Genomic DNA, 21434 nt, shown 5'->3' on the forward strand with positions numbered 1-21434 from the left:
GTTGGCTGGGGTTTGTTGTTGTTTTATTAACCCACTGAGTTCAGTTGGTGCTGTCTGTATATTCGTGGGACTGGGGCCATTTACTGACACATGGTCAGCTTGCCAGTGGCCACACCCTTAAAGAAAACTGACTCCCCCTACTCCAAAAGCCACCAGCTGTCCACAGCTGCTCAGCTAAAGGTGGAATGCACTCCGTGCTGGAATATTGAGTGGCTCCGTCTTGTTCAGGCAGCTGTAGCTGCTGTAGGTTCATGAATGCATTGGTTCTGTCATGTCTAGAAGACACCATTTCTGCTCTTTAAGATCCTTGGGGATGTCCCTGTGCTGCCTCACCTGTGGTTTGCGGACAGTGGACAATGAGCTCCTCCTGAGCTGGTGTGAACAAAGTTGGTTTCCACTAGGAAGCAGCCAGTAGCCAGGCAGCCCTTTGCACATCTGTGTGCCCCTGTTTATTTTCAGCCCACTAACTACCTTGCTTCCTGAGAGTTAAGTGGAGCCATGCCTTAAGAGAATGTCTCAAGGTCAGAGAGATGGCTCATCGAGTAAAGGCACTTGTTTCTAAGACCTCAGTTCTGTCTCTGGAGCCTACTTGGAGGAAGCAGAAAACTGACTCTTTGTTCTCCTGAGTTGTACACCCACACACAATCACACACACACACACACACACACACGCACGCACATGCATGCGCCACCACACCACACCCATACATAATGAAATAAAAAAGATCAAACAAATAAAAAGTATATTTTCAGTCCAGAGACTGGATTTAGCAGGATAGATCCTTTGGAAGTAGAAGTCTGATGGGTGGGACATATTTCGCGATTGACTAAGTGTTTTGAAAACCAGTCTCTGCTTACAACGGGAACTTGCAGAAACAAGCCAGGTTTCTAGTCCAGTAAACAAAACCAGCGCTTGGTAAGCAGGGCCTCGTTATTCACCTCATGGGAGGGGAGGGAAGCTTCACATGTCCACTGTGTCCGAGGGGAGGTTGGAATGGCCAGGGTATCCAAGTTTCCACTGTGTGCGGAGCAGAAGCTCTCTGCAACCGTTGGAGATGTAACTCAGCAGAGATAAACTATCTGAAATTGTAGAACTTTTTGAGACCAACACCCAACACTTTATATGCTTCCCAGGAAATATGCAGTTTTTCGTATATGTGTGTGCAGGGTGGCAGACAACTCTGACTACCATTCCTCAGGCACCTTGTGTTTTACAACCCAGACTGTGTTGTGGGGACCTTGCCCGCTCCATCATTGGCTTGTCATTCCTCTGCACACCTGCCATTCCTCAGTGGCCACCTCTGGTGCAGATTAATGTTCACCTTGGCATCCCTATCATCTAATGTATGGCCGAGTGAGCACAGGCTCCAGGCACAAAGGAACCATTGCCCGTGTGGTCCTGTTGCCAGAAAGGAAAGCCTGGCGTTCACATGGCTCTGTGCTGTCGATTCTGAGAGATGAGACAGGAACTGTGTCCACCATAGAGAGACTTTGCAAGTCCACTGCAGGCTGTGGCATTTCATCTCTAGATCACTGGGCTGGGGTACTCTGGGACTTTACCAGGCTTAGAGTGACCAGTCTCCTTGAAGCTGCTGACTGCCCGGGGAGATGGGGAGAAACAGGGACAGATGCAAGATCACCTGCCACCTATGAGCTGATTGACAAGTACCCACTGCCCATCTGATAAGCAGCTGTGACAGCAACAAGGCAAGGAAAGGAACTTGTCTTGTTCCCACCGTGGGTATCCTTGCTAAAGTGGGCACCTCTGCTACAGTGGGCACCTCTGCTACAGTGGGTACCCTTGCTACAGTGGGTACCTCTGCTACAGTGGGTACCCCTGCTACAGTGGGTACCTCTGCTACAGTGGGTACCCCTGCTACAGTGGGTATCTCTGCTACAGTGGGTACCTTTGCTGCAAGGAACTGTCTCCCTCCAGAGAAAGATGGAGAAGGCAGTAGATCCCCACCAGCTGGGACTACTTGTGATTTTCAATGTTCTTCCTGCTTGCAGTCAGCAGGGAATTCATTGGTCCCTGTTATGCTGGGATCTCTGCTTTGCCTCCAGTGGTCCTCTCTGTGGGCCATAGCTGGCACCAGTTCAGGTCGTAGGCCCTGTTTCTAGCATGAAATATTGGCTGTCATACTTTCAAGAAGCAGCCAGACTCTCCAGTGTGACACCTCTGCCCAATAACAAAAGGGTTTTGCACTGGGCTCTTGTCCCCTTTTCACTTAAGGACCCTTGTGACACCCTCCCTGGTGGGAAGAAGGACATCTCATCCTGGGTACTTTGGCCAAGTACGTCTTCCTTCCCTGTGTCAAAAGATGCTTCCTGGCCCAGGGGAGTCAACAGGATCTCTCTTATGGAATGATAGATCACTCAAGCTCCGCAGGATTTAGGGGACTGGCTCTTTCCTAACTCTTTCCTCATAGATGGACGTCACAGGGCTGGGAGGATAGATGCGCCATGCCCTGACAATGGTCTGGCCCTCTGTGTTTGGGGCAGTAAAGCTTGACACTTGTAGCTTTGGCAGAAAAGCCACTCCCAGTTGTTTTGAATTATAAAGCAGTCTCAGGATTCCTGAGACTGTAGATAATCAAAACACATGTGGGAGTGTGCGCACGTGTGCGAGCACACACACACACACACACACACAAGCATATGTTACATTTCTCCTATACACGCCTGTGATTAAGTCTAATTAATAAACCAGGCCCAGGAAAGCTTAATAAGAATAATAAACAAAGGACAATTTTAACTATTGTAATAAAATGAGGTCTCTTTAAGAATTCAAAAAAACAATATTTGAAGACTTTTGTGGTTGAACGTAACAGTGAGGGAGGGAGGGAGGGGAGGAAGGAGGGAGGGAGGCAAAAACACGGGGAAGGGGGCTGTGGAACCCCCTGAAGAAGAGCATGGGGCCACTGTGTTTTCTGGGTGCTCAGAAGGTAGGTTTTCTGCCTACAGGCGACAGGGTAAATGAAAAGGGTCCCTATTATTCTCCTCAGGGACCAATTTAATGAAGGCAGGCCTGGGGCACATCCAAGGGGAGGGTTGCCCCAAGAAGAGGATTCGATGGTTATTCTCTGCAATCTCTAATGCTCCCCCCCACCCCGGACTGCCCAGACAAGTGTCCACTCCACGGAGATGTCCAAATTAATGATGGAAAAGGCGAGAAGGCACAGTGATTTAAAGGGGGGGTCACCAGCAACTTAATGGAGAGGAAACAATTATCCTCCTCCCGAAGACCAGGTTCATTAATGGCTCTGGAGAGGCGGTGACTTCACACCTTCGCAGAAGGATCAATTTGCAGGCTCCGGTGGTGACTCTGGACTTTCAGGGGGTGGGGAAGAATCTTCTCAGCTCAGCTAGGATCAGATGGGGCAGCTTCAGACCCTTCCCTGAAGAAAGGACGGACCTGAAAAAGCTCCTGCATAGATCCCAGGGGGTCTTGCTGAGCCTCCCCACGCACGCCCAGGGAAGCAGCAGAGTCCAGACCTGGTTCCCTGTTCACTCGAGGCTTCTTTCTTAGCCCTGGGATGGGGGTAGGCGGCACCAGAGGCATTTCTTGCCCCAGCTTTGCACCAACTTTAGGATTCAGCTAATAAGGAGCATAGAGATTAAAGGAGAGAATCCAACGAAAGACAGTTTCTCCTATACCAGAGTGTCTGTCTGCCTCTGTAGATACCACAAGGGTGGGATCTGCTGTTCAATGTGTGGCATTTGCTTTGAAATGCTTACGCTGAAATATAGGGACCCACTTTTTTTTTTTAGCTAAGTAAGAATAATAGCAAATCTTATTATATGTGAAATATATGTAAGTACATATCACATGTATGGGGTGTCATTCTGAGTATGTCAGTTTACACCTGCATCCCAGGAATTAGGATCTCAGCCACCCACGCATATATCATCACCTCGCTGTGCAGCATCCAGAAAAGAGACCCGAACCCAGCTCAGGGCCCCCACAAGCCATCTCCACTTCCAGGGCCTCACACGTGGCTTGTTTTCTCCCCCTGTGTGTGGTCGCCGGGCAGCATGAACTTGACAGCCCCATCTTTCTCCCAGCCCCTGCGTATCTTGGTGAGTCTGCGGTTGAGGCAGGGCAGGAGGAAGAGGCCCTTGGCCAGGATGATCACACAGGGCAGGAGCAGCGTGAGTGTGAATGTGGGCGGCAGGTAGAACTTGTAGTGGTTTTCCTCAAAGGCACGGGTCCAGCCGTAGGTGAGTGTGTGCATTGTGCTGAGTATCAGGGCCACGAAGCCCAGTGTGGACTGTGGAAAGAGAGAAGGCAGGAATGAGAGGACGGCCCCTGAGCCCAGGGCATCTCTGGGTCAAATCCCAGCTCCCTGTGCCAACTTGGAGGAGTCGATCTTCTCATTTTCCCATGTAAGTCCCAGGAATGAACTTCAGGTTGTCAGGGTTGGCAGCAACTGCCTTGACCACTGAATCATCTTGCTGGCCCTGGCCACCATCCCCTCCCCTACTTCTTGACAGGGCGTCTCCTCTTCTAGTCTACCCTCAAACTCAGTATGTAGCTAAGGATGACCTTGACCTCCTCATCTTTCTACCTCTGTCTCACAAGTGCTCTGTTGGGAAGAGAATCCAGGGCTTCATGCACATAAGGCTAGCTCTACTCCTGAGCCATAGCCCCAGAGCCCTCTGCTCTTCTTCTCTATGATGCTATGATTGCTTCCTAAACTATCTGGGCCTGCATCCCTGGCTGAAAACACACCAGGCTAAAGGCATATAAAGACTGACCCCAGCAGATCTGACTGACTGACGACCGTGCTTTCTGTCCTCTCTTTTGCTTTTTCTTTTCTTCCAACAACACTGTTTGGAATTCTGATGACTCCCAGAAAACTTTTAAGTGGGATTATACTGAAAGAGCTTAAGAACAAAACACTCTACTGATTTCATGTATATTTTCACATATATTAGAATAGAAACAAGATCTGCTGGCATATCCACCAAAATTTTACAGATAATACTTAGCTGGATTATAAAGGAAATTCATTATCAATTGTCTTAAGGAGAAACACAAAGTAGTTAAGAATGGTGGTGAGCTCCAGATAGAGGGAGAACATCATTCAGAAGGTCACTCCTTGTGATGTTCCAGGCTAACATTACAACAAGCATTTTCCAAGGGCTGCCCACTGTCTTCATGGGCACTGCCTTAGTGTGTGTGTGTGTGTGTGTGTGTGTGTGTGTGTGTGTGTGGGTATGTGTGCATGTGCAGGCTGAGGCTGATGTCAGGAATCATCCTTGCTCACTCTTCCACCTTATGTATTGAGGCGGGGGTCCCTCAGTCAAACCAGAGCTTGCTGACGAGCCTAGTCTCAGTAGCCAGCTTGCTTAGGGTTCCCACCCCCACCTCCTGAAGTTGGAATTGCAGATATGTGGCCCCCCTGTCTACTCAGCATTATGTGGGTTGTGGAAACCAAAACTCTAATCCTCAAGGTATGTGTGTAGCAAGCATTTTAACCATCTTCCTAGATCTCCTCCCACTACATTTTTAAAAGTTCAAATAAAATTCCCAAATGCAGCCAGGCATATGCCTTTAATCCTAGAACTCAGGTGGCCAGCCTGGTCTACATTTCGAGTTCCAAGTCAGAGAAACCATGTCTAGAAAAGCCCCCCCCTAAAAAAACCCAAATACAATAAGACCCCCTGCCTCTCTCCATCTGATTTTATTTCTGAAAAATCAGTCAATCAGAGGCTGGTTTCGAACCGATGCTGCACATTAATGTCACCTGGGAAGCTTAGTGGAAACAGGAGTCAGCCCCACCCTCAGAAATTCAGATTCAACTGGTTTAGGGTGGAGCGCAGTCATCTGTTGTTTTTTTTTTCAGAGTTCAGCAGATGATACAAATGTGTCACCAGGACTAAGCCACTAATTTTGGAAACCCTCGCACCCACACCCTTCTAGCTGGAGGTTGAGGAGCCCACGCAGGGCCCCAGGGTGAGGGCCCAGCTCCAGCCCCTCTTCAGATCCTGAACCACTGGCTGCACGCAGGGGCAGTGTCTCCTGCATGGTCCGATGAAGCAGCAATAAGAACTCACTCAGGCCTAGGATGTGGCCTCACAGGAGGTCGGGTATCTCTCCCAGGGATACACCCTGTGTTTGACCCACGTGGGTCAGTGTCTTAAGCACTGAGGGACAAGCATGCTGGCCCAGCATGGAGACCTGCCCAGGGTCCAGCAGCTACATCTAGCATCTCCTATATCACTCCTTTTGTTTTCTGAGTTAGTTCCATGATACACGTGGCAGGAATCCTAACTTTGGGCCAGTAGTTTCTAGCCAGGGCCGACAGCCAGAAAGCTTTTTGATTTTCCAACCCTGCTGGGAAGCCTGGATGTTTTCAGAGAATTTGTTTTCTTTAAAATTCTCTCTGTCCTTGGGAACAGTTTTTAAAATTTCTAGAGGACCAAAGGAAATTAGAAGGAAAAGTCTTGTCAAGAAGCCATTAATAACCCCAGCCCCAGACACGCACACCAAGCTAGGGCCATTTTTATTACACAGAAGCTTGTTAGCCGTGGGTCCTGCTGGCACTCAATTACTACAGCATGAAGGGGCTTTGGCCATCGCTCACCAAGTCAGGGTCAGGCTGGTCCTTGTCATTATTTCAGGCGGTGGCTGCATCAAGCAAGGTCAGAGGAATCGCCTATAACTCAGGGACAGAACTTGGGGTTTCAGGGCTACACCCTGGTTTCTGCTCAGTTGTATTACGTCCTCCTGGACACTTTACAGTGATATAGAATTTAACTGATAGGGAGAGTCCAATACAGCTGATGCTAGATAAAAACAAACACCACCCCACCCCACCCCCAACAAAAAGAAACACAAACCAAAAACTTTGAAAAGCGCTCTGGAGGGCTGGGCATATAACTCAGGAGCAGACTGCTTGCCTGGCATGTACAAGTTCCTGGGATCTATCCCCAGTGCCTCATAAACAGGGCATGGTGGTGCACACCTGTAATCTTATCATTTGGGTGACAGAAGCAGGAGGACCAGAAGTTCAAGGCCATCCTCAGCTATATAGATAGCCAGTTTAAGGCTAGCCTGGGATTCATGGGATCCTGTCTCGAAAAAGAAACAAGCAAAGGGAGGAGTTGCGGGTCTAAATCAGCTATCAGACACTTGCCTAACATGCGCAAAGGCCCGATGTCATCGCAGTACCACAGAAATGCATGTGATGGCCCATGCCTAATCCCAGCACTTGGGAGCTGAGGCAGAAGGGTCAGGCACTCATTCAATGGTTTTCTTTACTACATAGCTCAAGTTTGAGGCTAGCCTGGACTAAATGAGACTCTGTCCCCCAAACTGAACTGAAACCAAACCAAACCAAACCAAACCAAACCAAACCAAACCAAACCAAACCAAACCAAACCAAAATGAAACAAACAAAATAAGACCAAACCAAATCGGACCAAACCAAACTAAACTAAACATAACAAAACAACACCTGAATCACTTTGGAAACAGAAGGTTAAATGCAGGCATATGGGATCTTTTAATGGGATCAATATTTCAGTGGCTCTCAGATCAGCTAAACAAAGCATTCCCGGCCCAGGGATTGGCCCAGGGTCTTTGGAACACCAATAGGTTTCTAAATCCGATAGCTCCTCACTGCACGTGAACTTGACAGGAGTCAAGAAGGCCAGCTCTTCCCTTGAAAACCTCCCATCTGTTATTGGGTACAGAAAGCCTGCCTTTTACGTGTGTCCACTCATAGTCCTGGGTGGGGACAGGGACAAGCGATGAGACAGAAGCTCCAGAACATGGAGATAAAGTTTATCTGGTGAACCAGGGAGGCCAATGGGTGCTTTGGAGCTGATCCTGTGTTCCTGCCACTGGAGGGCAGCATGCACGCTTACGGGTCACCTAGACTTCCAGGCTGTCCCTGAGCATTTTATCTGAGCAGGAAGCCTGATATCTGTATCTCTCCCGAAGTTCTTTGTGGCTTTAGAGCCTTCCCCAGATGGTGGCTGACAATAAAGTTTATGACGTATTTCACATGCCCAGTGGACAGCCAGGCATAACACAGTGAGAGACAGAGACAGTAGCAGTTGGGAGTCAGGTCTGTAGCATGCACCTGTAGTCCAAGAGAAAAGGATCTTGGAGCCCAAGAGTGCAGTGAGACCCTGTCCCCAGAAGAAACCGATGGCCGATGCTTTTCAGAGATAGTAGGGGCGTGGCCAGACACCCCAAGAAGAGGAGCAAGGTGCTTTCCCTTCTCCTCTCACCTGCCTCACAAACATTTCTCTTACAACATTAATTTCATTTTTCAGGAGTGTAAATTGAGGGTTGGGGGCAGGGGCATGGGCATGGTCTGCCCACATGCACAGAGCAGGTGGTGCTGGAACTGGCCTCAGGGCGCCCTGGCAGACCCTCCTCCATACTAGGGCCCTCAGGAGAGGGGGCTGAGGTATCTGAGGCTAGAGCACAGGCGTCAGACACCCACAAACGAAACCCTCGCTTCACTCTCTTCAATATGTAAAGCAAAGCGTGACTTCTGGAGCCCTAGCCGGCTTCTGCTAACAAAATCAAATCCAAAGGCTTCCTGCAGCAGCCAGAGCTGGAGCATGTAATCTACAGCTGCTTAAGGAAAGAACTTTCTGGAAAGGGAAGCGACCCACAGCCTGTTTTAATTGTGACCAAACCACATACCCGGGATACTTGAGGCGGGAAGAGAAAAATCCAAGATTTGGGTATGAGACAAACAGGGATTAGTCCCAGATCAAGAAAAGTCCTTTCCTCCCCACCCTCTTAGGCCAGCGTGCGTCAGCCCTGAGCCCTCCTCCAGGGGCCTTCTGGGAGAAGCAGAGCCCTTGAAATTCACAGCCATGCTTTAAAAACCAACCACAACTGTTTGGTTCTAAGGTACACTAAGGGTCCCTAGTCACAAAGAATTAATTTGGATTACATAAGAGCAGTATTCTGTCACTGTCCCTTTGAGTTTTTGATGAACAGAGAAGCTACGACAGGTTTTGGTTGACAGTGGGGATGGGTATGAGGCTGTGCTCTGCCCTGATACAACTGGCAGGAGCCAGGATGAGCCAGCCTCCATCCCCCGGAGGGATGAGTTGATCTGCAGGTTCTGACCCTCCTGGGCTTCATAAAAAATAGCGGGAGGTGCCCAGGGAATTTGAGACAAGTCCCCAGGTGGGTGGTGTGCCTCTTACAAGCTCTGTCACCTTGATCCCAACTGCATCCTGGGCCTAGAGTGCCGCCTGGTGTGCGGTGCGTGCTCAGAGTGGCCACTGCCTCGAGGAATGCAAAGGAGACCCTTTCCCAGCAGCATTGGCTCCCTGAGTGTTGGCAGCTGTCAGCTGAGAGACAGAATCAACATGACAGTGTTCATAGATACCTGGCTATCAGAAGTCTGTGTGTATAAACTACACTAGAGTCTCCACTGTGTCAATGTATTCCATGACTCTCTTAGGGCAAGTAAATCCATAATCTATTGGAGGACTATCATTTGTCTGTCTGTCCATCTGTCTGTTTACCTATCACCATCAATTCATACATGCACTCATTCATCTATATGTCTGCTATTCATTCATACATCTGTACCAACATGGACCCACTCATTATCTATCTATCTATCTATCTATCTATCTATCTATCTATCTATCACCTATTTATCTATTATCTATCTATCTATCTATCTATCTATTACCTATTATCTATCTATCTATCTATCTATCTATCTATCTATCACCTATTTATCTATTATCTATCTTTCACCTATCTATTATCTATCTATCACCTATTTATCTATTATCTATCTTTCACCTATCTATTATCTATCTATCACCTATTTATCTATTATCTATCTATCTATCTATCTATCTATCTATCTATCTATCTATCTATCTATCTATCTATCTATCTATCCATCCATCCATCCTATCTATTTACATATTTACCTATCTAGTCTATCACCTATTTAGTCTGTCTGTCTATCTATCTATCTATCTATCTATCTATCTATCTATCTATTGCAGAGATTGAAGCATGAGCCTTGCACATGCTTGGCAAGTACTCTACCTGTAAGTGCCACCCTGGTCCTCATTCTTTTTTCTCTGGATCTGCCCAAGAAACAGCGCCATTTAGGAAACACTGCTTGATCCCATCACCCAGCAAGCCTCACACTTAGTTACCACCTGCCCCACATAGGGACGGGGTACACGTTGAGTTGAGGGTGTGTGCTGGCAGAGTTACCAAGCTAAGTCACAGCTCACTGCTTCCCACGTACACCAGGATTCTGCAATGACTGTATGGAAGCAGCATGTCCCCTGAGTAAGTTCAGCCCTGGTTCCATGCTCTGTCCTCCATTCTTGTCAGAACCTCTATGTGACAGACTTCCCAGGGTCAGAAAGATGAACTTGTCCTGAGCAAGTTGAAGCAGGATCAGGAGGCTGGGAGAGCCTGCAAAGTGAAGAGTGCTCAGCACCTGACCCAGTGCCCTGCCTATGACTAGGGAGACCCTGTAAGGTGGGGAGTTCTCAGCACCCGACCTGGTGGCCTGCCTATGTCCAGGAGCCAAGCTGCAGATGGCTCTCAAGGGGAATCTGCGTTACCTGCACGAAGCTGAACTCCTTCCAGTTGAGGGAATTAGCAATGGACGGGAGCGAGGTGACAGCCAGCAGCGACAACATGCCCAGGGCCAGCACACCCAGGGACAGGTATATCTCCATCCTCCAGACTTCTTCCTCAGCCCAGAGGCGGCTCTTGTTGGCCAGGACCTGACAAGAGAAAAACCATGACCGCTGTAGCCGAGGCTGGCACCCTAGAACACATTGACTAAGCACCGAAGGACAAGAGAGCCACGGTTATGTTCATGCTCTGCCAGATGGCTAACATGTGTCAGACACTGAAAGCCATTAACTATGGCTGCAGAGATGGCTCAGCAGTTACAAGCACTTGCTGCTCTTGCAGAAGAGCCAGGTTTGGTTCTTAGCACCCAAGTCAGGCAGTTTGCTACCACCTATAACTCCCACTCCAGGGGCTCTGACCCCCCTCTTTTGGCCTTCAAGAGCTCTTGTACTCATGTGCACATACTCATACATGGACATACACACGTAAATAAAAATAAATCTATTACCTGGGTGGTGGCAGTGCAGGCCTTTAATCCTAGCATTTGGAAGGCAGAGGCAGGTGGATCTTTGTGAATTCAAGGCCGGTCTGGTCTACAGAGTGAGTTTCAAGACAGCCAGGACAGAGAGACCCCCATCTCTAATTAATTAATTAGAGTTGCTTTCTTAAGTCATGGCTCCCTTTCTGGCTGCTGGCCAAGCACAGGGGTTACCTCAGCTAGAGGGTAAGAGATCAGCGAGATTGACAGGATATACAGACCCTCAGCCCGGCCTGGTGGTATGTGCCTAGAATCCCAGCACTTGGGAAACTGAGTCAGGAGGATCACCGGTTCAAACCTAGCCTGGGCTACACACTGAGACTCTGACTCATATCTCAACCCCACCAACCAAAGAAATATATGTTCCGTAAGCCTGGCTGTCCCACATTGTTTCAGAATGGTGCAGAACAGTGGAAAGGAACGGTTTCAGGCTGCAACCCCTCTCTGTGTTCCCACAGCTCTGCCAGCTGCCTCCCCTCCTAGCTTGCTTCAACCTGCTTCATTACTGGCTTGCACTCAGGGCACACAGTGACACTCGACAACATCCCCTCCCCTCTCCAAACTCAAACCCCTCAGACCTCCTTCCCATGTGTCCTCTTTTCTGAGGCACATAGAGCTAGCTCAACTGTTGCCAGGTAACGGGCTGACATCCCTTCCCTGGTTAGTTCAGCAAGCACTAGGAAGACCCTACTGTGTGCTAAGCCCGGAGCTGCAAAGAATGAGGACATGTTCTGTCATAAGTGATGTCTCCCACTGAGCTGCAGGGACATAGGTCCATCAGGGATGCTCTGCCAACCCCGAGGTCTCCCCCCTCGCCACTGGTATTCCCTGACCCAGCGCCGGCATGGGGGAGAACTTAGATCAAGGTCCTTCCATTAGGACTGTTGTCCTGCCCCATCTCAGCCCTGAATACTCTTGCTTTAATCTACCATCAAAAAAGCAATAAAGCCTCTCCTGAGAACAGAGGACTAAGCAGGCTGCTCTCTGCCTCTCCTAACAGGGTGAGTCAGTGAGTCAGGTGTGTGTGTGTGCATGTGACTACTTCAGCAGGAGAAAAAAAAAAAAACCCAAAACTCACATAAGCCTGTTACTGGCATAAAATATTAAAAATGAATCCAGGGGCTAAGCAAAAATGGCTACAAAGCAAAGGAACTAAAGAAACCAAGAAAATGCCACTCTGCCTGTAGAGTGTAAACTGATGGCCTGGCTTCTTGGGTTTTTTTTTTTGAGACAGGGTCTCATGTAGCTCAGGCTGACCTCCAACTCACAATGTAGCCAAGGATGAATGACCTTGAACTCGGATCCTCCTACCTCCCATTTCCAAGTTAAGTGCCACGATCTCAAACTTGCACCACATTGCCAGGTTGTATGCAGTCCTGGAGGGAACCCCGGGCTTTGAACACACTAAGCAAGCGCTGACCAACTGAGCAGCGGCACCACCAATTCCTTTCCTCCCCCCACTCCCCACTCTGTATTATTTTAGGGTAGGCTTCTTCATATCGGTATCTGAAAGCCACGAGAGGGCCAGGAGCTGGGAGACCTGCTTCTTTCCTGGCTGCCAGACATGTGGGACTTTGAAACACCGTCTCCGGACCTGAGTTTCTTTACTTGACAAGGGATTTTTCTGGTAATCGCGATGTGGTAAAATCTGCCGGAGCAGCATTTGCTCGCGGGGAGAGACTGACCAGACCTTACAGAGTGCACAGGTCCTTGCTGTAGCAGCCCCCAAACAAGACTGACTCATGGCTGCTGGTGGTGGCTAAGCGAGTCATCTCCACGTGGTCTGCTGTTCACTCATTACTCATCCGCTCACTGAGCTCGGGTGGTTAATATCACAAGTCCGGCTTTGTATAGCTGCAGTGTACTCAACACTGGCTTGCAAAACTGGTGGCCTCACCCCCTGCCCTGCAGTGATGAGCAGGGAACACGCCTGGGGGGCTGCGTGTTACTGACTGTGGAACTTGGCAAGTGGGCCACGCTGCTGGTCAGAGAGCACAGAGATCTGGCTGTCTCTGCTGCGTCCCCAGCCCTGGGAGGGCTGGCAGATGCCATCACTCTCTGCTTTTTTATATGGCTTCTTGTGCTTGCTCAGATTCTCATGCTTGCAAGGCAAGCCCTTGGTTGAATGACTCCCCAGGCCCACAGTCAGCTAAGTATTATCTGGTGGTACCACACTGGCTAGCTTTGGAATAAGGAAGACAGGGAAAGCTGCCTGTGGGTCAAATGTTGCATTCTCCCTTGACTTCTGCCTAGTCTGGAAATGCATCTCTATGAAGCACACAGGCAAGTCAGAAAGTCATGCCAATGGCAGTTAGAGATAGTAATGATGCTGTCATTAACATGATCTTGAAGGCCTTGGCCTTCCAGTCTGCACTGTCTTGGGATTCAAGGAAATCTTGGAGGGTTTTCTGTGCCCATGTTAATGTTAATGTGTTCACTATTCCCATAAGGCCCTGCAGCAGCCAGTGTGAGCAATGGCCACAGGGAGGCACTGTCCTAGGTGGCCAATAGTAGACAAGGGTGACTGCTTCCTGTAGATAAAGCTTCGGGGACTGGATATAACATCCAGGGACCCAAAGGTGGACCACCTGCCTAAACATATCTAGGTTGAATTAGTACATCCCTGCCAGGCATTGGCATGTGAAACCCCAGTCTTTGCTATGAGAGTCACCTCAGACATGTTCCATCAGCCTGGCTCTTCCTTTGAGAATTTGACAAAACAGCTGAAGCCCCATTAAGGGAAAGACCATGTCCTGTAAGGGTGAGACCAATTCACTAGTGCCATCCAGGCCATGACATTGGCATGAAGGCAACACAGCGTTAATATAACATCTAGGAGGGTCTGGCCTGCAGAGAATTTAGAGGATGGCATAAATTAAGAGGGAGGGGTGGGGACTCAGTTAATGGCACAAAGACCTCAGTTGGATCACTTGAACCTATGTAAAAAAAATCTGGACATGACACATGCTTGTAACCTCAGCACAGGTAAATCAGAGACAAGTGGAACCCTAAGTCTCCCTGGCCAGACAGCTTAACCCACTTAGCAAGTTCCAGACAAGTGAGAGACCTTGTCTCAAAAAACAAAACAAACAAAAAGTCCCCTAAACAGCAAGAACAAAAACCAAGGTGGAGAGTGCTTAAGGGTTGACAAATGTGGTAGTTTGAATATGCTTGGCCCATAGGAAGTGGCACTATTAGGAGGTGTGGCCTTGATGGAGTAGGTGTGGCCTTGTTAGAGGAAGTTCTTCTCTATGGGGATGGGCTTTGAAGGTCCCTAATGCTCAAGCTCTGCCTCCTGCGAAGACAGTCTTCTCCTGCCTGCCTTCATATCAAGATGTAGAACTCTCAGCACCTCCTCCAGCACCATGCTGCCTTCCTGCTGCCATGCTTCTCACCATGATGATAATGAACTGAACCTCTGAAACTGTAAGCCAGCCCCAATTAAATGTTGTCCTTTATAAAAGTTACCTTGGTCATAGTGTCTCTTCACTAAGAGAACAAGCTAGGCTGTTCTCTGCCTGCACATGCAGAGGCACACACAGTTATGTGTATACACATGCATGTGAACCTGCACACAGATGAACATGCACGCACACATAAAGAAAGGAAATTAGGCAGTTGGGGCTGGGGGGCAGTGGTTTCCTTTGTGCACTGGGGATGGGTGGGCCTTTTCTCCCTCAGCTCTACCTGAACACCTGCTGACACAGCAGAGAGGGCTGAACACCCAGGGCTCCAGCCCCTGCACCCACCATCTGCAGAGCAGGACACTCTGTCTGAAGCCCATTCAGTAGTACAGGGTCCCCACACCCGGAGAGCTCCCCCTCTTTTAGAAGAAAATATCAACCTGGACTTGATGGTGGAGGTCTGTAAGCTCAACTACCTTAAGAAGCTGAGGTTGTAGGATTTCAACTTCTGGGCTTCAGAGTGAGCTCAAGGATACCCCAAGCAACTTAGTGAGACCCTGTGTCAATAGTTAAAAAAGAATACCAAAACAAATACCAAAACAAAGTGAGAAGAGGTTGGGGATGTAACTCAGTGGTAGAGTACTTGTTTAGCTTATGGGAGACCCTGAGTTTTTTTGTTGTTGTTGTTGTTGGTGATGGTTTTTTTTTTTTTTTCGAGACAGGGTTTCTCTGTGTAGCCCTGGCTGTCCTGGAACTCACTTTGTAGACCAGGCTGGCCTCGAACTCAGAAATCCACCTGCCTCTGCCTCCCGAGTGCTGGGATTAAAGGCGTGCACCACCACGCCCGGCACGACCCTGAGTTTTTATCCCTAGTATGATAAAACAACAAACAACACTACAGCAGCAGCAACAACAGCAGTAGCAACAGCAGCAGCAGCAACAGTACACAGCAACAAAACCATTAACACTAAGAAAGATGAAGACTTACATATCGGGACCCCAAGATAAGAGAGCTTGACACTTGCGCTGATTGCTCTATTTGTATTGATTAGTTAAACTATTTCATGATTTTGTATTTGAGACACGGTTGCATGTAGCTCAGGCTGGCCTCCAACTCAGTAAGTAGCCAAGGATAGCCTTCGACTTCTGATCCTCCTGCCTCCACCTCCCGAGTGCTGCTTTTACAAGCGTTCACCGCCACCTTCAGTTTATGTGGTGCTGGGACTCAAAGCAGGGCTTCCCATGCATGCAAGCACTCTCCTGGCTGAGTGACACACACCCTCCCAGCCCAGTCTAGGTTCTAATCAGTGATGAAGGATGAGCCTGGAACTCTGGCCTTCAGGCCTCTGTGCCACTGCATTCCTGATGAAGCCTTCCTTACTCATACCTGTGGCAACAGGACCTTATAGAGCAAGTGCCTGGAGAGTGAATGAATGAATGAATGAATGAATCAAATTCTAAGATCATTTACTCAGCTGTTAATTTGGCTTGTTTTTCTGCAGAAAGTAATATGGGCACCAGCATGGCTCTAGTATAGAATGGCCAGTTCTAGTTCCCAACACTGCTGTGTGTTTTCAGTGTACTTACATAACCTCTCAGTGCCTTGGTTTTTCTCATTCTGTAAAGATCAGTATAGTACAGCCCTTGCCTTAGGGAATGAACAGGGGAGGGGACAGAGGAATCCACCATGGCTTCGTACAGCTCTTTTGGCGTGCCGGGAGCACAGAGAGCTCTTTTGGAAGAACTCGTGACTATTATTTTTTCCTTTCTCAGCTCCAGCCAGGACCTTGCTCCTCCAAGCAAAGCCTGAGCCGCAGAGGTTGTGCCAGGTGCCTGTGGGTGGGAAAATGGAGGCCTCGAAGAAGTCACGGCAGGGAAGTAGGAGCCTGAAGTGGGCAAGGGGTGGAGGCCAGTGGTCCAACAGCAGCGTGACCTCTGCGTCCCTTGGTGAGCATGTCAGGGAAGAGCCTTGCCTCATGGGGTCCCTGCACCCTGAGCAGCTACTGGTGCTAGAATGAGGGTGGGTGACACGTGCTTTGTTAGCCCTGGGTTGAATCCACTGGGAGACTGATGTCCTACACGGGCAGGATGCAGCCAGCAACCTGGGGCCCAAGCCTGACACAGAATAAGAAAAGCAGAGACATGCATAGTCCTGAGCTTGGAGCTAAGAGTGGAGAACCGGCTTGGAAACCAGGAGAGATGTCAGACTGCTTCTGTGTGCCTCACTACCTGCTGGTGCCACCCTTACTACTACTCTCTTGGCTCAAAGGTCTCCACTGTCCAGGAACCCACTGGGCTGTGTGGTGCCATATGGCTTTCTTAAATGAGTCAATAAGACCACAGCTCAGTTAAGGATGAGCGCTTAGGTGCTATCTCAGAGGGTAAAGTGCTTGCCTTGCAAACATGATGATCTGAGTTTGAACCCCAGAATACATGAATAAGTAAGCTAAGCTTATTTATTCCATAAATCCATAAATAAATAAGGTTGGTGAGATGGGTCAGTGGATAAAGTGTTTGCCACAAAAGCGTGAGGTCACACACATGTGCACAGAGACACATGAGCGCTCACCCCCCCAGCCCCTCCCCCACATACACGTGCACACTCATGTGTGTGCACACACACAGGTTTAATCCCAGAGGTGCGAAAATGGGAGATGGAGACAGACAGATGCCTAGAGCTTGCTGGCCACCTCATCTAGACTGTGTGGTGACATTCTAGGTTGAGGAGAGACACTGTCTCAAATGAGAAATAGACAGCACCTGAGAGATGGCAACTGATGGTGTCTTCTGACCTATACACATGCACAGAAGACAAGCAAGCCAACAAAACCTCAGGAACCAAACCCAGTTCCTTGCCCTTGTTCCCTCTCAGCAGGTGGCAGCCCAGTCTTTGGGTGAGTGTCCAGAAGCTTGGGGGACAGCAAGAGTAGGATACACAGAGGCCAACGAGAGTAGACCCTGCCTCAAACAAGGCAAGGACCAACTCTAACCTCCACAGGTGCTCCATAGCAGGTATGTACCCACACTTATAGGCAGCAACACACACACACACACACACACACACACACACACACACACACACACACTGGCACTTCTCTCCCGTCTATGTCTTCCTCCTCAGTGCTCAAGAACTTCTAAGTGTCTGCTCTTCCTTGGCCTCGCCTTGTTTAAATATGAGAAAGGATAGCCACACTGGACCCAGCCAGCTCCCAGGGATAGTGGTGGGTTGTACCTGCTTCACAGCCAGATTGACCAGGTCGTAGCGGTGGGAGCGGCGCAGCGGCAGGCAGAAGCTGTAGAGAGCGTGCAGCATCGCGAAGAAGAAGCTGAGCAGCCCGATCTGCTTGCGATGCTGCAGCCAGTGGTCCAGCCAGTCTGGGAAGCGCTGGTACTTGGTCCCCCTCCGCAGCTGAAGCGCAGCTGCCAGCACACCGGGCAGGTACACTAGGGACAGCAGCACATAAGCCACACAGGGTAGTGTGGTGTTGACCACAGACAAGGGCATCTTGTAGAACTTGTTCTCATCTTTCCGAATGTATGGCTGTAGAACGTCTCGGATGAAGTTGTAGGTGTAGAAGCACACAAAGAGCCCCAGTGCCAGGAGGGTGGGCACCTTCCAGGATGGAAGGAGGCGCAGGGGTATGGCTTCTACCTCCCTCGCTGAGGCCAGGGATCCCATGTCCAGGGGTGTGAAACCCATGGCGCGTGCCATCTCTGAGATGGTGCGCTTGGCTTCTGGCTGATCACTGCAGATGAGCACCTGTAGGAAAGAAGGGGACAGGTGTTCAGAGTCTTAGGTGTGGCCAAGGCCATGGTGACCACCAGGGTCTCACTCCTCAGTGAAGTGAAGAAATTGAGGCACAGAGGGACAAGTACCAGTTCCATGAGTGGCCAACTGATGGTACAAGTGGAATTGCAAGATGGCTCTGATGCTGGACCCAAGGATGTTCCCAGAGGCCCCATGGCATCCCCGAGAGAGCCACCACTGAAATAGACAAAGCTCTCCCTGTGGGTGTCCTGCCGGCTCGATGGCAATGCTGTCATGCTAGATGGTCAGGCAGGCAGGCCCTGTCACCTCTGGAACAGCTGCTTCTGAGAGCGAAGTGCTGAGTGACTGCATCTTACATGTGGCCCCTGAATTGTAGCATCAATTGCAGATGCACCCTTTAATGCAGAGTGTTCTCTATGAGGCTATCCCTTGGTTCCACAGAGACCTCAGTCCCCAGCACTGCCTGCAGTCTCAGCCTGTAAGTTCACTGTGCCCTTTGAACTCCAGTGGAAGACACATTAGTGTCTTCAGGTCCCCAAGAACCCCGAGGGCCCTGTTGACATAGCTGAGGTCCATCTAGTCTCAAATAGTAACTGGGCAGTTAGTCTGTCTGTTTAGTGATCTCAGTTGCCTGCAAAGCCTGCAGGTCAGTATTATGATACCCATCTTTCAGATGAACAGACTGGGGTCTCAGAGCCTTGTTCTTATTTGTTTGTTTGTTTGAGGGAGGGGGAGTGTTGTTGTTGTTTTAAAATTTGGTTCCTTTGCAGGTTGTCAAATCAGTCTGAGGTGTCCTCTCTGCTTCCTGAGCCCGAGTCTGAGGCCAGCTGAGGGCCTTAGATGTCTCCAGCAAGTCATCTTGCTCTGTCTGCTCCAAGCCCTCTGTCCTACTCAGCTTTAGCTCTCAACATGGTCATTAAGTCACCTGAGAAGAGCCTCAATTAAGGAACTGCCCAGATCAGATTGGCCTGTGGGCATGTGTGTGTGTGTGCCTTGTTAATTGATGCAGGAGGGCCTAGCCCACTGTGGGCGGCACCTTTCCTAGGCATGTGGTCCTGAGCTTTGTGAGAAAGCAAGTTAACCAAGAGCCTGAATGAGCCAGCAAGCAGCATTCCTCTGTGGTTTCTGCTGTACTTCCCTGGCTGTGAGTGAGTTCCCTGCACAGAGGTGATGCTGCATGGGATAGCAGACAGGCCTGGGTTCTTACCCTGATTTACTACAATGGTGGACTGTGACCTGTAAGCTGAAAGAAGCCCTTTGCCTGCTAAGTTGCTTTCAGACAGAGTATTTTATCACAGCAACAGAAAGGAAATGAGAATAATGTCTTATTCTATCCTCTTTCACTCTATCCCATTGAACCTGAAGCTTGCCTTCTTCATTAGACTGGTTGGCTACCAAGCCCCAGGGGCCCCTGTCTCTGCGCCCTCCACCCCCACCTCCCCACGCGCTGGAATTACAGCCACCACATCCAGTTTTCATGCAGATACTAGGGAGCTAAACTTGGGTTCTAATAGTGGCATAGCACATATTTTGCCCACTGTGCCATCTCTCCAGACTCAAAATAGCTCCTTTTTGACTCCCAAGTCAGCGGCTGTCATCTTTTCCTTCTTACTCTGAGGAAACTCAGTTCCCGTCTCAAAAAGAACATGGATCCCATGTCTATATAAGTAGGGTTCAAATTCCAACTCACCAACTCTGGGTTAAGATCATGAATGTTTCCAAGCTCCAACTCCCTGCTGTGTAAGATGAGATTTTTATAGTGGCATGCAGGATGCTGGCAGCCATTCCTTAGCACCTACCTGCCTGTTCCCATCCCTTGGGCCAGCCTGTAGGGCCCATGCAGAGATGACGTTGAAGGCCTTCACCACAGTGCACGCAGGAAAGAGTGAGGCCAGGTACTCAGCGTTAGACTGGCGGTGCTGAAGATGCTCCTTCTCCGTGGGGTTGCTTACATCCACGAGGATCTTGCCAGCCAACTGGTCAGCGAGACTGCACAGTGAGGAATAGTGCTCCCGGAACACGGCCACAAAGATGACCTCTGGAGAGCTCACGGCTTCCTCCTGGAAAGTCACTTGAGCTAAGGAGGGGAAGAGGCCAGCCGTGCGTTTGGGGTTACGGCTCCCCACCACCACACTGAAGCCAGAGCCCACCAGGCGTGTGGCCAGGGAACGGGCAAAATCCCCACTGCCCAGGATGCCCACTTTGGGGGCCTCCTTGGGGACCTCAGCCAGACTGCCATCACTGTCCACTAGGCGGCGGCTGATCAGCGGCTTGTCCATCTCCCCCGACATAGCAGTGCCTGTAAGAGAATGCAAAGACTGGGTCACTGGAGGTCACTGGAGGGCTCCCAGGGTATCTGGTTCTCTACCTCCCAATTTGTGTCAAAAAGGCTGGTTAGGCCTTCATCCAGCACACAGCAATGAGTGTTCCTCTTGCAAACACAGGGACTAGAGGATCAAGAGCAGCCCTACCCAGATGAGGGCACGTATGCACAGTGTGGGGGAACTCCTACCCAATGAGGAAGACTGGAAAGACATGGAAAATAAAGACTGGAAGATGGCTCTGGAGGTAAAGCCATGAGCACAGGACCAGAGTGTGGATTCCCAGCACCCACATAAATGCTGGATGGGTGTGGAGCTCAGAAATTAGAGGGAGAGGATCCCTGGAGCAAGGTGATTAGTTAGACTAGTCGTATTGGTGATCTTTGGGTTCACCTTGAGACCCTGCCTCATTGAATAAGGTGGAGAAGAGCAGGCATACACATACTCGTGCACACATACCGCACACAGACACATTGGGCGGGTGAGTCAAGATAACTTAAGAGGACATGGGACAGGAGAAAGGAATCTGGGTGAAGCCTCTCAGCAGCTGAGAAGCAGGAATTCCAGCACAATGCACATCCGCCCTGCCGGCTGCCAGCACAGACTATACTTGTTTTCTACGGAGAGAACAGTAAACGCAACGAGCTGGGATGGGAGGTGGCTCAGTGGAGACAGTGCTTGACATGGACGCATGAGGATCTGAGGTGGGACCTCCAGAATCCATGTACAAAAGCCAGGCAAGGTCTCGTGTGCTTGTGTGTGCAGTCAGGCAGATCCCCAGGCAACCACAGCCCTGCCAGCC

General features: G+C 49.7%; 1 protein-coding gene across 5 annotated transcripts in view; it reads right to left on the reverse strand.

Moving 5' to 3' along the window:
• Positions 1-2756: 2756 nt before the first annotated feature.
• Positions 2757-21434, reverse strand: part of Steap3 (STEAP family member 3) — a 44668-nt gene continuing 25990 nt past the window's right edge. For all 5 annotated transcript variants that reach the window (XM_006529845.3, NM_001085409.2, NM_001379354.1 and 2 more), the window contains 4 exons: positions 20111-20610; positions 17775-18302; positions 10585-10749; positions 2757-4271 (listed from right to left, as the gene is read on the reverse strand). In XM_006529845.3, the coding sequence (XP_006529908.1) occupies positions 3990-4271; positions 10585-10749; positions 17775-18302; positions 20111-20610 (1475 nt within the window). In that variant the 3' untranslated portion in view covers positions 2757-3989. The remainder of the gene's footprint in view (positions 4272-10584; positions 10750-17774; positions 18303-20110; positions 20611-21434) is intronic.

Source organism: Mus musculus, chromosome 1 (assembly GCF_000001635.26).
Source record: "Mus musculus strain C57BL/6J chromosome 1, GRCm38.p6 C57BL/6J".
In the NCBI taxonomy this organism is placed as follows: domain Eukaryota; kingdom Metazoa; phylum Chordata; class Mammalia; order Rodentia; family Muridae; genus Mus; species Mus musculus.